The 17,103-nt window shown below is 41.9% G+C and overlaps 1 protein-coding gene across 5 annotated transcripts in view; it reads left to right on the forward strand.

Annotated features, from left to right (window-relative positions):
• ARMC3 (armadillo repeat containing 3) overlaps positions 1–16,573 on the forward strand; it is a 118,608-nt gene extending 102,035 nt beyond the window's left edge. For all 5 annotated transcript variants that reach the window (XM_037837840.1, XM_037837839.1, XM_037837841.1 and 2 more), the window contains 3 exons: positions 11,487–11,687; positions 13,120–13,282; positions 16,265–16,573. In XM_037837840.1, the coding sequence (XP_037693768.1) occupies positions 11,487–11,687; positions 13,120–13,282; positions 16,265–16,474 (574 nt within the window). In that variant the 3' untranslated portion in view covers positions 16,475–16,573. The remainder of the gene's footprint in view (positions 1–11,486; positions 11,688–13,119; positions 13,283–16,264) is intronic.
• Positions 16,574–17,103: the final 530 nt, after the last annotated feature.

Here is a 17,103-nt window from a genome sequence, read left to right on the forward strand (position 1 = left end):
TATTACTTAACATACTTGCACCATGATAGTTATTCATGAAAAAAGCTAATGCTGTAAAAAGTTAAAGTGATGAGGCTGAGCCCTGGCCCAGCTGCCAAGTGAGAAGGCTGTGGGCTCAAGCCCCTTCCCCTTCCTTTGGAAATGTTCTGCGAATCCCTTGCAAAGCTGCTCTAGCAAAGGGCTCACGAGTCCCCGCTGTACCCACTTCCTCTTCGAGAGTGTTCTGTCTCTACGCACATTTCTCAATTCCTACTCTCAGCTAGTCTGATCCTTTGGAAATGTCTGATGACATGAGCCTTATTGAGGCACAAATGACAGATAAGACACTATATGTTGATGTGGAGGCATTTTAACGAAATAACGAATGCCTCCTTTGACATTTCACCTGTTCAAGTTTATGGCAAGCTGATTAAGTTAGGGGTGCAGAGAAGGAAGTGGAGTCTCTCGCTCATCAAACCCTATCAGCGTTGTGGCTAGTGTTAGTCAGAGGAAGTGAAGAGAGAGCACACCTTTTCTCTGTCTGCAGTGGTGACATATAATTTGTGTCGAAGTAAAATCGTAACTCTCATGCAAATATAAAATGCATACATGACAAGGTTTATTTTATCTTTTTAGCTAACTTACTCTCGGATTGACTTGTGGGTGCCATTCTATGAAGTTTACAGATGTATTGATTTGTGTAACCATCATCACCGTTGGGTCACACAACCATCCATTGTCCCAGATACCCTGATTCCTGTATCCGCTGCTCTGTCTCCATTAGTGTAGTTTCGTCTTTTCGAGGATCTCATGAAAATGGAACCATACAGGAAGCAATCTTTTAAGATTGGCTCTTTTCGCTCGGCACAATGTCTTTGTGATTTATCCAGGTCTCTGTGTGCACCAACAATTTATTCCTGTTTATTCCTGACTAATATTTCACTGTATGGAGGTGCCACAGTATATCCATTCACCTGTTGGGGCATTTATGATTAGAGCAACTGTAAACATTTATGTACAGATGTTTTATGTGAATGTAAGTGTTAATTTCTCTAAGGATTGGGGTTTCTGGGTCACATAGTAACTATATGTCTAATGTTATAAGACACTGCCAAACTTTTCCAGAGTGGTTGCACTATTTTACATTCTCTCTAGTAATGTGTGAGGGTTCCAGGTGACCAATCCTGGCCAGCACTTGACATTCTCTCTACCTCTACCTCTATCTCTATCTCTATCTCTGTCTCTGTCTCTGTCTCTGTCTCTGTCTCTATCTCTATCTCTATCTCTATCTATAAATGTTCACTATTCTAATACAAAGTTTTAATTTACATTTCAGTAATGGCTAGAATTATTGATCATTTTTCTTGTGCTCTTTTGCTATCCCTACGTCCTCTTTGGTGGTGTCTGTTCAAGTCTTTTGCCTGTTTACCACTTGGATCATCTGTTTTCTTACTGTTTAGTTTTGAGACTTCTTTATATATTCTGGACATAAGTTCTTTGTCATTTAGTGAACTGCAAAGATTTTCTCCCAGTCTGTACCTTGTCTTTACATTCTTTAGTAGTAACTTTTGCAGAGCAAAAATTTTTAGTTTTGACAAAGTCCAATCTACAATTTTTTATTTTATGGTTTGCGTTTTTAGTGTCATGTCTAAAAACTCTTTGTCTATCCCCAGATCAAGAAGATTTTCTTCCATAAATTTTATTTTTTAGGTTTTGTATTTATGTCTATGATCAATTTGGAGTTGATTTTTGTATAAGTTGTGATGCTTAGGTTGTCATTCATTTTGCATAAGGATGTCCAATTTTTCTAGTAATGTTTGTTGAAAAACTATCTTTTCTCCATTGGATTGTCTTTGCACCTTTGTCAAAAATCAACTGGTGGCTTCTAGTATGGACAAAATGGCACAGACCCTTTTCTCCCTGTTCCTCTCTGCTAAGTGCAGCTCTAAACCCTGGAAATGATGCAAGAAGCAACCACGGACGGAGAACTCTGAAATGTCGGAAGAAGGCAGGCTGGTTTGGGACTCCAGGACTGGAGGAACCGCCCACTGCAGGGCATCTTATATCCCCCCTAACCAACGGGAGAAGGCTGCCTACACCTAGACCTGCCTTTCTCAACCTCCACCTAGCGACTGAAGGCAGCCCAGGTTCTCCCTGACAAACCAGGTGAGCCCCGTGCCACCGACAAAGGGGCATGATCAGTAGCCTCACTATCAAGTGGCCAAGATAAAGCACATTCCTCTCCCACCAGGCCTGAGACTCCTGCCACCTCATTCCCTCCAAGAGAGACTGAGGCAGCCGGGTGGCATCAGCAGGATAAACCCAATCACAAGTGTCCTCATGGACCTGAGACGCCCCTTCCCCAACCAGAGGCAAGGGGCAGCCAGGAGGTACCAGAAAAAGAGACTCCTCTGTGACAAGCAGCCAAGCCAAGGAAGCCTCTCGGTCCTACAAGTTGAGACTCTCCTTCCTCACCAGAGAGAGTGGGGTAGCTGCAGGATGCTGACAGAGAACCTACCAGAAGCACCTGGCCAGGAAAGAGCTTTCTGTGCCCCGCAGGCAGGGGAACCCACCAGAACAGGTGCCCACTCAGAGAAGCCAGTGGGCCTGAGACTCCCCCTCCCCTGCTGGGACACGCCGAGGCAGGTGGCAGGGGTAGGGGCATCCTGCCTCAACAAGCACCTGTCCAGGGAAGGCTCCTTGTTCCTGCGGGCTTGAGACACCCGTCCCCATTGGGATTTACCCAACTGCCTGCTCTGGGGAAACCCTTTCCTCCCATCAGGCAGCACCAGCAGGGGATGGTTGGAGCCCCAGTAGCACCAGATAAATGAAGCAGCAGAAACAAAATACTGAAGGTCTCTGAAAATTGAGCCACCATTGGAAACACAGACCACAAGTACCTGCTTGCTCAACATAAACAGGGTGACTGCTTGTTCAAATAAGTGGGATCAGAGTCTCCTGATAATAGACAGTGTGCCCAGGATGTGATCGAAAATGACCCATCTTACCAAGAACCAAACATATTACAACCCTAATGAGAAAAGACAATCATCTGATGCCGACATTGAGATGAGTCAGATGTTGAAATTGTCTGATGAGGATTTTAAAGCAGCCTTCATAAAACTGCTTCAACAATCAAGTACAAATTTTCTTGAAAAATCTAAAAAAAACTCAAAATCTCAGCAAAAAAATGGTATAAAAAAAGAACCAAGTGGGGATTATAGAAATGAAAATGCATTAACATAAATAAAAAACTTGCTGGATGGACTGAGTGGTAGAGTGAAGATGATAGAGAATAAAATCAGTGGACTTCAGGAATAGCAATAGAATTTACTTATTCTTAACAACAGAGAGAAAAGTTAGCTTATAAAAATGAACAGAGCTTTATGCACCTGTGAGACAAAAACAATTGGTGACAGAGGTCTATGTGGATAGACCTTTCTGAATGGCTGACAAACATGAAGATATTTGTGTCCCATGTGAATACTCACCAGAGGGTGACTTCAGCAGAGGAAGATTTTAATAATCAAGTGGATAAGGTGACCCATTCTGTGGATACCAGTTGGCCTCTTTGCCCAGCCACTAGTGTCATTGCCCAATGGGCTCATGAGCAAAGTGGTCATGGTGGTAGGGATGGAGGTTATACAAGGGCTCAGCAACATGAACTTCCACTCACCAAGGCTGACCTGGCCACGGCCACTGCTGAGTGCCCATCCTGCCAGCAGCAGAGATCCATACTCTGTCCCTGATATGGCATCATTCCCTGAAGTTATAGCCTGCTACCTGGTGGCAGGTTGACTGCATTGGATGACTTCCATCATGGAAAGGGCAATGTTTTGTTCTAACTGGAATAGACATATATTCCAAAGATGGGTTTGCTTTCCCTGCATGCAGTGCTTCTACCAAAACTGCCATCCATGGGCTTATAGAATGCTTTATCCATCAGCGTGGTACTCCATACAGCACTGAACCACATCAAAGCAAATGAAGTGCAAGAAAGGACACGTGCCTTTGGAATTCACTGTTCTTACCATATTCCCCATCATCCTGGAGCAGCTGGGTAGACAGAACGGTGGAATGGCCTTTTGAAGACTCAATTACAGCACCAACTGGGTGTTAATACCTTGCAGAGTTGGTGCAGTGATCTCCAAGAGGCTGTGTATGCTCTGAATCAGCATCCACTCTGTTTCTCCTATACTGGGGTTCATGAGTACAGTAGTCAAGGGGTGGAAATGGGAGTGATCCTATTCACTGTGACCCTTAGTGATCTACTAGGAAGATTTTTGCTTCATGACTCTGTGACTATAAGTTCTGCTGGTCTACAGCTCTTAGTTCCAGAAGGAGGAGTGCTTTCACCAGGAGACATGACAGTGGCTCCACTGAACTAGAAGTTTAGACTGCTACCCAGCCATTTTGGGCTCTTCATGCCTCTGAACCAACAGACAAGGAAGGGGATTACTGTACTGGCTGGGGTGATTGACCCTGATTATCAAGGGGAAATAGGACTCCGACTACACAATGTAAGTAGAGTTTGCCTGGAATACAGGAGACCCCCTGGGGTTTCTCTTAGTACCATCATGCCCTGAAATTAAAATCAATGGAAAACTGCAACAACCCAATCCTGATATGGCTACTAATAGCCCAGAGCTCTTAGGAATGAAGGTTTGGTTCACCCCACCCTGCAGAGAACCATGAGGTGCTTTTGAGGGCAAAGGGAAGCTGGAATGAGTAATGGAAGAAGGTAGTTTTAAATAGAAACTATGGCCATGTGACCAGTTGCAGAAACAAGCACTGTAATGGCTATGAGTATTTATTCCTTGTTTTGTTATGAATATGCTTGTATGTATACATAAAGCACATATCTTTGTTTTCTTCCCTATATTATCCTCTTAGTATATAAATTGCATTAACTTTATGTCAGTATTTAAGTAACAGTCTATCAAGTTTAAGAGTGAATATTACCCAAGGACTTTCATCATGATCTGGGGAAAGAGTTAATTCATTTCTGGGTGTATGCAGGACAGTTGAATTATGTTAGGTAAAAGTATGACTGTTACTGTTTTTATGTAGAGATTGATTATGGTTTTAAGGATGTGTGTATGGGTGCTGAGTTGACAAAGGGTGGACTGTGATGGTGAAGTTCATGTGTCAACTTGTTCAGGGAATGGTGCCCAGTTGTTTGGTCAAGCAAGCACTGGCCTGATTATTACTGTGAGGATATTTCAAGGACTTAGATCATTAGTCAGTTGATTGCATGTATGGCCAAGTACATCTAAAACCAATGTAAGAAATTGCCTTCAGTACTGAGAGAAGTCTCATCCAATCAGAGGAAGGCCTTAAAGGGAGAACTGATGATTTCAGCACTCAGAAAGAAGAATTTCTGTCTTTACTTCAGCCAGGCAACTTCTCCTGAGGAAGTCATCAACGTCTTAATCAGAGCTCCCAACTTGTGGTCTGCCCTAAGGAATTTGAACTTGCCAATCCCCACGGTCAATGAGCCAATTCGCATAAAAAATCTCTTAATATTTATGTGCATGTGTATCTCCTGCGGGTTCTGTTTCTCTGGAGAATCCTCACTAATACAATTCAAAAGCCCCAGCAGAATAGGAGAAAGAGTGGGACAGAAAGAGATTCAAAGAAATAATGGCTGAAAATTTCCGAAATTTGGCAAAAGACATAAACCTTTGGATTAAGAAGTGAAGCAAACACCAAACAGGTTAAATCCAAAGAAATCATACAAAAATACATTATCATTAAATTTCTGAAATTGAAGACAAATGAAAAAATCTTGAAAGTGCCCTCAAAGAAATGAAAGGGAACACCAATTTGAGCAACAGAAGATTTCTCATCTGCAATCATGGAGGCCAGAAGGAAATGCATAGCATTTCTCAAGTGCTGAAAGAAAACTGTCAACTGCAAATTCTCTATCAAAATTATCCTTCAGGAATAAATGGGAAAATAAAGACATTCTTAGATAAGGATTATTGCAAGCAGACCTGCCCTTACAGACTGGCTAGAAAACATTCTTGAGACAGAAAATAAATGATAAAAGAAAGAACTTGGGAAGGTTGGGAAGGAAAGAAGGAAAGCGCAAGAATATGCTACACATAATAAACTATCCTTTTCTTTATGAATTTTATGATTCATATTTGATGATTGAAACAAAAATTATAAACAACATCTGATACTCAAGGCAGTGGTATTTTAAAGTAGGAAAGGTAAAGGGACCTGAATGGGACTGAGATTTCCGCACTTGGAGTAGTAAAATTTAGATACCAGTAGACTGTGATAAGCCACACACACAGACACACATTGTAATGCCTATTGTAACCACTGCAAAACCTAGATGTAGAGATACACTCAAATATACTATAATAAATCAAGATGGAATCCTACAAAATGTTCAAGCAACCTGCAGGAAGGCAAGCAAAGAAAATCAGAGGAATAAGAGCCTCAGGAAACAAACAAACAAAAACGTAATAAAGTGACATACTAAGCATGAACATATCAATAATTAATATAAATGGCTGAATTATACAAATAAAAAGACAGAGATAGAATGGATAAAATCAAACAAAAAGAGAACATGATCTAACTACATGCTGTTTAAAGAAACTCACTTCAAATTCACTGACATAGATATGTTGAAAGACAGAGGATAGAAAAGATATACCATGCAAACACTAATAAAAAAAAGCAGGATTGGCTATTTTAATAGCTGATAAACTTCAAAGCAAAAAAATTATTAGTGGCAAGTAAGGACATCACAACACAAAATGATAAAAGGATCAATTCACAAAGAAGACATACGATCTAATGTATATGCACCAAACAACTGAACATCAAATTACAAGAAGCAAACACTGATAGAGCTGAAAGGAGAAATGAATAATCCACAATACAGTTGAGAACTTCAACCCTCCACTCACAGCAACTGGTGGAACTACTAGGCAGAAAATCAGCAAAGTTACACATTTGTACGACACCATCAACTAACGGGATATAATTGATATATATAGGGCACTTCACCCCAACAGCAGAATAAACAGTTCTTTCAAGTGCCCCATGGAACATTTACCAAAATAAACTGTATTCTGGACCATAAACCAAACCTCAAGAAATTTAAAATAGCTTAAATCATGCAGAATATGTTCTCTGACCATAATAGAATAAAACTAGAAATTAGTAATGGAAAGACAAAAATCTCTAAATACATGGAGATTGAGTGAGACACTTCTAAATAATCCATAAAACGGAATAGAGATAAAAATATAACATATCAAATATGTGGATGCAGTGCAAGCAGTGCTGAAAGGGAAATTTATGGGACTAAATGCTTACATTAGAAATCAGAAAGGTCACCACTCAGTAGTAAGTTCCTACCTCAAGAAATTAGAAAAAGAACAGCAAAACAAACCCAACACAAGCAGCAGGGAGGAAATAACAAAAAAGCAGGACTTAACGAAATTGAAAAAAAAAAGCAACAGAAAATTCAATGAAATAAAAAGTTGATTCTTTAAAAAGTTTGATATAATCAAAAAACCTCTAATAAGACTGACAAAGAATAAAAGAGAAAAGAAACAAATTGCTAGTATCAGGAATGAAAGAGGGGATTATCACTACAGACTTTTCACACATTAAAAGATAATAAAAGAATGCTATGAACAACTTGGTTCTGCAATTTAGACGAAATAGGCCAATTCATCAAAACCCACAAACTGCAAAAATTCACTGAAGATGAAATAGATAACATGAATACTCCTATAACTATTAAGGAAATTGAATTCATAGTTAAAACCTTTCAGAAAAAAAAACCCTTGAACCAGATTGTTTTGTTGGTAAATTCTACCAAACATTTAAAGTGTTAACACCAATTTTGCACAGTTTTTTCCAGAAAATACAAGAGAAGGGAATTCCTTTCAATTCATGAGGCCAGCATTACCCTAATGTCAAAACTAGACAAGACACACTATGGGAAGAAAAAACAAAAAACAAACATACTTTGCTGGGATTTTTATAAGAATTGCATTAAACCTACAGATCATTTTGTGGGAGAATTGAAATCTTTATTATTAAGTCAATTCTTCAAATTCGTGAACACAGTATATCTCTATTTATTTAGGCATTCTTTGATTTCTTTCATCAGCATTTCTCAATATTCAGCACACAGATCCTATACATATTTTTAAAGTGTACACCTAAGTATTTAATTTTCTTTGGAGTTGGAGCAATTGTAAATGATAATGTGTTTTTAATTTTTGTTTCCACATGTTCATTGTTACTGTATAGAAATGTGATTGATTTTTGCACCTGAGACCTTAATGAACTTACTTAGTAGTTCTAGGAGTTTTTGTTAAATTCCTTGGAATTTTTCTATAGGCAGTCATGTCCTCTACTGTGTCTTTGGTTTTAAATAGCTTTATTTTGATATGTGTGGGCATGGATATTTTGGTAGATACCTGATTGCCTTCACTGAAATTCTTGACTACGTAAGTTTATACTTTTAACCAAATTGGGGGAGTTACTTTAGCCCATTTATTCAAGTATTTTCTCTGTACTACACCTCTTCTCCCCTTCTGGGACTTTGGTTACATCAGTATTATTCCTTTTGTTATTGTACCAGAGATCCCTGAGACTCAGTCATATTTTTTTAATCTTTTTTTTTCTCTGTGTTGTTAAGGTTGGATAATTTTACAAATCTGTCTTCAAGTTCACTGATTCTTTTCTCTGTTGTCTCAATTCTGCTATTCAACCCATCCAGGGAGGTTTTTTTCAAAGTTGTGTTTTTCTGTTTTGTTCTTCTTTCTATCTTCTATTTATTGCCAAGACTGTCTAACTCTCCATTCACTTCAAGATGTTTGACCTTAGTTGTTGGAGCGTCCTCCTATTAGCTACTTGATGTTGATGTCTGTTGATTGTCTTATTCTGTGTGAGTTGAGATTTTCCTGGTTATTCATTTGCTGAGTAATTTTGGATGGAAATATTATGAGATTCTGAATGTGGGTCTTATTTACATTCTGAAAAGAACGTTGCATTTTTGCACGTGTTTTATCAGCCAATTGACCCAATTGGGTTCTGGCTCCAAATTCCAACCAGCTTCCTGTGGGCGTCCTTCCAATGTCCCTTGAGTTTTCAAAGCCTTTCTTGTGCTGTTTGGATCAGTCCTGCCTGGGCACCAGCCAGCTTCCAGTCTGGGACTTGTGTGGTGGCGAGTCCTTTAGTTCAGTTTTCAAAGGCAGTGCAAGCTCTTCAGGGTCAACATGATGTGTATGCAGCTCGGGGCTAAGCCTAGAGGGCATCAGCCACTTCATGGGGGTCGCTTTCTTGAGCCCCTCCATCTCTCTGCGTTTCCAGTTTTTTCCGTTCCTTGAGGTGTCCCTTTTGGGTCTTCCCACCAGAAAACTTGATTACCCTGCTTGCCTCACATTTCTGTGAACTGCTTCCACATCTACAGCCAAATACCAGGAGGACCAAACCAAAAAAAGCTGTTTTAGGCTCTCGCAGACCCCAATACCACCACTGTTAATACTCTCTCAGGGCTCCTCAGTGGGCTGGGACACAAGAGAATAGAGAAAAATAAGGAAAAACAAAACAAAACAGGATCAGGGGCTTTCTCCACTCTTTCCTGCTTCTCAAGAGGGCTTCTCTTTGAGCTCTCTCGTCTACGCTGATGCCAGCTGCCTGATTTCTCGCTGGATTGAGTTCGGCTTGGGGAATAGTGGAGGCAAATAAAAAGATAAGCTTGCCATCAGCTCAGTCAACCTTCTTCTGCTGCTGTTTACTTTTCTGGGTTTCCATATAGCTGCTGCATGCGTCCTTCCTGTATTTATGACGCATTCCGTGGGGGAGACGGGTGGGATGCACTTACTCCACATCACCTGGGATGACGACCCATGTCTTTTTCTTCATTCGATTAATTAATTAATGAGGGAACCAGTAAGATGTTATGACTGATTCAAAGAGCACTTGAGGAAATAGGTATTTATATGCAATTCAGTTAAGGAATGTTTGCCGAGTTACATACAAAACTGGTCAACATTCTGCAGAACAATAAACTGTCAATAATCTTTGAGAGTACATTTTCCATTGTACAGAAATTATTTGCATCTCTATCAGACAAAAATCTACATGCTAACTAATAAATTAAGTCTGGAACTTTTAATTACTAGTAAGCATTATTTTCAGTTTATTGAGTACATTCCATTTTTGTTAAGAAAAGAAGTATATTTAAGAAAATATACTTCTTAAATATTTAAGTATATTTAAGAAAGTATATTTAAGAAGTATATATTTAAGTATATATTATATTAATATATTAAGTAGATATTTAAGAAGTATATTTAACTATATTCAAGAAAGTATATTTATGAAGTGTATTTAAGAAAATATATTCCCCTAGATACAAAAGTATATTCCCCTAGATAAACCTTGGGTGAGTCTTCACCCCTGAATGACATAGAAATTATGTGCTGTCCTGCTTTATTTCCATGTTTTGGATAATTTTTATTTAAAATAATGAGAAAGAAAAATAGTGCAGAATCATGCAGCAGGTCTCAACTGATGCAAGGCTGGATATGTGACCGACTCAGACTCCCTGAAGAGGCCACTGTTTTTTCCAATTCAATAAATGTTTATTGCATATCTACCATGTGCCAGACACAGCAGTGGGCAACTGGGCAGAAGTCTCACATGTGATTTATTTATTTTTTTTTTGAAGTTTTAATAAGACATGTTTAATAATGTGAAAAATAAGAATGAATTTGAATTCTTGAAACACAAAGGGGGATATGTTATAGAAAAATAACCAATTACATGCATCTCTTTGGCAAATATCATAGAGGTGAAAATTACTTACTTGATTAACAAATTCAAAGTGTTTATGCCATTGTAGAGTAGACATAGCTGAAGAAACAATTTCAAATTGGAGTGCAATAGTGAGGATATGTCCCAGGTGTAGTATGGTGATACCTGATTTACAAAATTAAGATAACATGGGGTATAGCGTGAGAAGGGCCAAAATGTATGTATTGTGAGTTTCAGAGGGAAATCAATGAGAATGATTTCTGGGAACAGTCCCTGAGGCAAACATTTTGACATTTCACAGAGATGTAGAAAGACCAAGAATGTTCTAGGATCTATAAATACAAAAATGGAATCTGTAGCTTGGTACTTCATGGCAAAGTGAAATAAATCAATGTGATCTGACTTCCCAATATCAGAAATAGGTGCCAGAGGATATTGGAAAATACCTCCAAGGAATTACCGGTATCACATGGGATTTTAATAATATACCTCAATCATGTAGCGTTCTCTTGCAAATGAGCTTCTCCTGCATAATTTAGATGCCCTCCAATAAAACTCCATAATGGTCATTGTGCATCTGTGTTGTTGTTGAGGCATGAAATTATCTTATGTCTGTGATTTTCTTCAGATAACTCAGAGCTCAGTTGGTGCATGTTCATTTATTTAGTAGATGTGATTTTATTTGCTGATCTTTACTCTCAAAGAAAAGGCAGGGGAAAAAAAGAAGAGGAAAAAGTGAAGGAGGAGGAAGAAGTTATGTTGATTCCAAAAGTGATTGGAGAAGGAAGTCTCAAAAAGGAATGGTGCCCTCCTGCTGATCCCAAGTTCTCTCTCTACGTGTATGAAGTGACCAGAACAATCCTGCCGATAACCAATATTAAGGAACAGACTGTGGCTCTTGCAAAGTAAGTTGGCTATATATACATATACATTTAATTTCTGAATTAAATACTTAATATTTATTTCATTTTAGTGGCTTGCATCTTTTAAGCAATTTTCAGATAAGTGTACTCTAATACAGTTGAACTTCTAGAGCATCCTGACTCTGATTCCGAAGCTGAAATGCATTGAATTGGAAAGGTTCTGACTGTCTCTTTTCAGTTTATTTCCATCAAAAATCAGAGCTGGGAGCTGCCAGTTGCTTAGAGAAAAATACTTACATCCTTTTTTCTAGTTATACCCTTCAGAGACTTCTCCAGGGTGATCCTGAAAAAGTATGACTTAGAAGTTTGACAATGAAGTCATTCCTTTGGTATATGGGGTGCTGACAATTTAAAGAATCCCTACACTGAAGTATTTGTAAACTCACAAATTATTTTTGAATTGAAACAGTGCTTCCGTATTTTTCTATGTCTGGATTTTTGCATGTCAAGTTTCCTTGCGGTGGTGGTGCGTGTCTCCTCGGAGGTGGCTGCCTCTCTGTGTGAGCCAGTGGACACTGCCTTCTTCTTTACAGCACCTGATCCGTTTGACCTGGTGGCTTGAGGGGTTGGGGCTCACGGTGGAGGCCGAGGCTGGTCCTGGGGACGGGTTCCCACCGGTGGGTGGGCTGCTGGGCTGTGCGACAGCTGTGGTCTCCACAGGAGCCTGAAGCTCCTCCAGACAGAAGCGAGTTGCACGCATCAAACCAGGACGTGACAACAGCCAGCTGCCCAGCTGCCAGATCGGTGGCTTCCCCTCAGCCAGGGCCACTGCCACTGTTGGCCACTGCCATTTTCCCGATGCCCTGGGGAAGTGGTGACCCAAGCAGGACATTTACGCATTCATCAGATCTTCTCGTGCTTTGTTCCCATTGGAAACCCTCCCCAGCATCCCCCAGATGATGAGTTGTCTTTTTAGCCTGAGCTGCCACCAAGCAGGGGCTGGGAAGAGTCGCAGCCCTGGTCCGGCTTGGCTGCTGCCCTTGGCATCTTGCTGCTGGAAACAGTGGGTCAGGGCAAGTCACTCATTCCCACCCCCTCCTCCTCGATGAGGGTGAGGCCTTGGACTTCAGAGGAAAACATTTAAAAATATTTTCAGGGGTGAGATAGGATTTTAAAACTTCACCGATAAGTTTAATGTGACAATGATTTGCATCTCATTATAGCTACTGGGAAAATTAGCATTTGCTTCCTTCTTTGGGTTGAATAAAATTGCAGAACTTACAGTTTATATAGAGTTCAAATGCAACAGTATAATGTTAACCAACTTATAGTAAGTAAAAATTTAAAAGTAAAGCAAACAATAAAAGTTGGAAGGAATGTAGTTTGTGCACATAATTATATGTATAGTTACACTCAAAGCATCCAAAGTAAGATCTTAAACTTGATTAATTTAATCTCAATGTAATCGACACAGGTATGTGGCAGAAAAAATGGGTGGCCCAATTGCCAAAGATAAGCTACACGAATTCAGCTGGGAACTTCACATAAGTGAACTAAAATTTCAGCTTAAATCCAATGTTGTACCGATTGGACAGATCAAAAAAGGAATCTTCTATCATCGAGCTTTGCTTTTCAAGGTATTTAAGATGTTTTTGCCTGATTTGCTACTAGATAAAACTGTTTTATCTTAGCCGTATCAGAGTGAGCCAGTAACTAACAGTTGAATGCATAGTACTAATCCTATGATTTGATTTATTTATATTTGATGCAGCACGTATGTATATAATCTCCCAGGCTATTTGAAGCACGCTCACCCATTCACTCCACGTTTATCATGTGTGTCCTGTGGGCTGGCCCGGTGCCAGGGTCTGGGGGTGTAGAGATGCTGAGGTGACAGTCCCTGCACTCGAGGGGGACCTAAGTTCATAAGAAAGGTTCTGGGGTGACAGGTGAGTGGGGGGAGGTTTCAGGAAGGAAGTGACACGTAGCCTGAGCTTGCCAGGCAGAGGGAAGTGGGGGGCACCTTAAACCCAGCAAAGACCTCGTGCAAACTAACGCAGGCGAGGGGGACCACCGCCGTTTGAGGAACGCAGAAGGCGGATGTCTGGATGGAGAGACAAGGAGAGGTTGGACGAGGCGCAAGGCCCGGGTCTACCAGGGCCAAGTAGGGTCACGGGCGAGGGGTGCAGGGCACCCTAACATCTAAGCAGTCCACTGAAAGCTGTTCAGGAGAGAGGGTGACAGAACGGGAGTAAGTGAGGAGGTACAGGCAGGACACAAGAGCAGCCACTGAAGGAGGTCAGGGAGCGGGCTGCATGGACGGCACGAGGCCGCGGGCAGTGGATGAGGTTGGCGGGAGACTCAGGAGACAGAACCACCAGGTGCTGGGTGCTGCCTGGACACGACGCGAGGGGCCGCGTGAGAATGAAATGGCTCCAGGTTCAGGGGAAGATGGCACAATTCTCTGAGATGGGGAGTGAGACAGAAAGAGCAGGTGGGAGAGACGGAGGTCTCGGCTGTATTGAATCCACAGTGTCTGGCTCATATTAGGAGCTGAGAAAATGCTTTCTGAGTTCATAAATTCCTGCTTCTCTTAAACACCTATCAATCTCATTGCATCCACGTGTGTCTTGCCACCTGTTCCAAGCTAATTCTATGTAGAATTCAAGTGCCAGCCGTTCTGTCTCCCCGGGTTTCTTCTTGCTCTATCAATTCTTCCTTCTTTTCCATCTTAAGTCTCTTTCTACCAGCTATTTACTCTTTGGCATCTCAACATGTTTAAGTCTACAGTCTTTAAAAAGAAACTATAAATCTTTCCTCGGAATTGTCCGTAACAACTCCACGGTAACTCCAGTTACCACGACCGCTGCCATTTTGAGCTGTGTGCCAGGCACTTGGGAAATACAACTGTGGGTGATCTCAAAAATGCAAGTGTTGAAATTACTAGCCTTGCTATAAAGACAAGAACTCTTCCCCAGGTCAACCAGAGGGGAAGCTGGAATTTGAACCCATGACCAGCTGAATCAAAAAACTGCCACTCTGCTTCCCTCCCTAAGACAATTCTCATTGGCAGCCGACTGCCCAGCATTGTCCCCACGCCTCACCTCATCAGCCCTGGGCACACCTCCCCCTTCCCTCCTTAGTGCGCTGCAGCCAGCTGTTCGTCCAATGCCCTCTCAGTAAGGAGCACAGAGACCACCTTATCACCTGTCTTCATGTATCTGAAGACTTCATCATTAGCTATTCTTTTTCTTTGACTTTTCCCCTCTTTTGCCACTCTATCGCAAGCTCATTTACAGACCTCTTTTCCTCTACCCCTCTTTAATGTTGGGGTTCCTTGGGGTCCTGACCAGGAACTCTTCTTTCCACCCTCTAGGAGCCTCACATGGCAAGGTTGTCCCCTCGTATGGCATTAAAATATACCGTATTGCTCGGGTTTCCAGATCCTTCCCCCACCCCACACACCCCTCTGGATTCCACATCTGTGTATCTGATGGCCTCTAGCTGGCTCCACCTGAGAGTCTCATGGGTGCTTCAAACTCATGGTGCCCAGATGACTTCATCACCTTCGCCCTCCCTCCTCACATCTCAGCCGAGTCATGCCAGGGCCCAGAACTTTCCCTGTGAAATCCCCAATGTCAATACTCACTGATAAAACCTCACCTCCTCCCACACACACTCTTCGTCTCCATTTCTTCCAACTTGTTGGTCCTTCCTTGGCTTTCACCCACTGCCACTCCCCCACAGCTTCAATAAGTTGTCCACAGCCCTAATAATTTGCTCGCTAGCTTCCCCCACATCCTCACCCCGTCCATGCCATCACCCTGCCTTGCCAGCCATCCCCAGGGGCATCCAGGGGTGCTGCAGATCCTGGTGTCCGACTCAGTGGACGCACGTGGCCCAGCTGCCCTCTTCCAGCTCCTCGTCCTGAGCTTCCCCATCGCCCCTGCTGTGCCTGCCCCTGCCCCTCCCCGCAGTCCCTTCTGCACCCTCCCCTCTTCACGAAGGAAGTGGGGACCTCCTGGTGGGACCTGACTCACCTCCTCTCACAGGTGGGGCCACTCTGAGGTTAAGAGCTCAGGCTCTGGAGAAGCTTCCCTGGCTCTCCCTTTATGCCCCCACTGCCTGTGACCTCAGTTTTACTGTCTATAAAATGGGGCATCCAGAGTTGTTTTGATGATTTAAAGTGCTTTGCTATGGAAAAAGAGATCCTTAAATGCTCCTTTGGCAGGAATCTTGTAATTGCATACTTATTTTTGCCTCTCAGCCCTACTAGGCTATGTGTGCGTATGTTCAGGTGTTTGGGATCTGGCTGACGGCTTCCCAAGCGGTCTCAGTCTAGATAGAGGGTGAGGCCCTAAGAATGACGGCATGTCTTAATCATCCTGGCCCATCCCAGACTACCCAGGGCAGTCGTTACAGAGTCTTGAGAGCAAGGAAACTTGTCATTCCATTTTGCTGGATCCTGTCACCATAGTCCATATTTTTCAGCCTCCTACCTTGGCATTTCTTTGCATGAGTTGCATGTGTGACCTTCAGCCAAGGCGAGGCTTGCAACTAAAGCTCTTTCCCCGCCCCCACCTGCCCACTCGTGGTCCATCTCGTGTTTTCTCCCACAGGCTCTGGCAGATAGAGTTGGCATCGGCTGCTCTCTAGCCCGGGGCGAGTATGGCAGAGCGTGGAACGAAGTCAGGCTGATGGGCAAATCTCGTAAGGGCATGACTGGGTGTCTGCCTCCCCCCGAGGTGTACATCGTGGACCTCATGTTCCATCCCGGTGAACTGATGAAGTTGAAAAGCAGGGAGGCAGAACTCTACAGATTCCTATAAACCATCAAAGGAACACAACAGGGATGCAAAGAAGAAATTCATTATGTTCACTTTCCATCAATTGTTGTATTTCTTTAAATAAAAGTATTTGAAATGTTCTCTCTGTGTAGAAATGAGAAAACTTGGATTGAACTTGGCTGTGCTTCCGATTCCATGCTTTTGCAAGAGGCCACTGCCTGATTTGGCCACGTTCGGCTGAGCACTCCCCAGGCAAAGCTTATGGTTATCAAATTCCATCCACCCCACTCCTTCCTAAGGAGCGTCTGTGTCCTTTGGGAATCGAGTGTAGAAGTGCTGCGCTGCGGTGCCCGGGACACCCCCGTGGCCTCAGAAGGCTTCGGAGCACCTGATTCGATAAATCCAGTGGTTTGCAGCGTCTTCAGTCACCTTGTCCCACTTTCATAAAGTAAGATTATTGACAGCCTGAGTATTTATAGACCTATTTCAGCATCACAAACTCCTTTCTAAAAAAATTTTGGTCATATTTTTTAAAAAATTAAAAATATTTCTAGAAAGTATTTCCATGAAAATGTGTTTTCCTTTGTCTTTGTTAAATTGGAAATACACCTTCAGTTAGAAACAGTTCTGATTTGCTTTGACATATCTTAATGCTGGGCCAATAAAATATT

Source organism: Choloepus didactylus, chromosome 5, assembly GCF_015220235.1.
Source record: "Choloepus didactylus isolate mChoDid1 chromosome 5, mChoDid1.pri, whole genome shotgun sequence".
Taxonomy (NCBI): domain Eukaryota; kingdom Metazoa; phylum Chordata; class Mammalia; order Pilosa; family Megalonychidae; genus Choloepus; species Choloepus didactylus.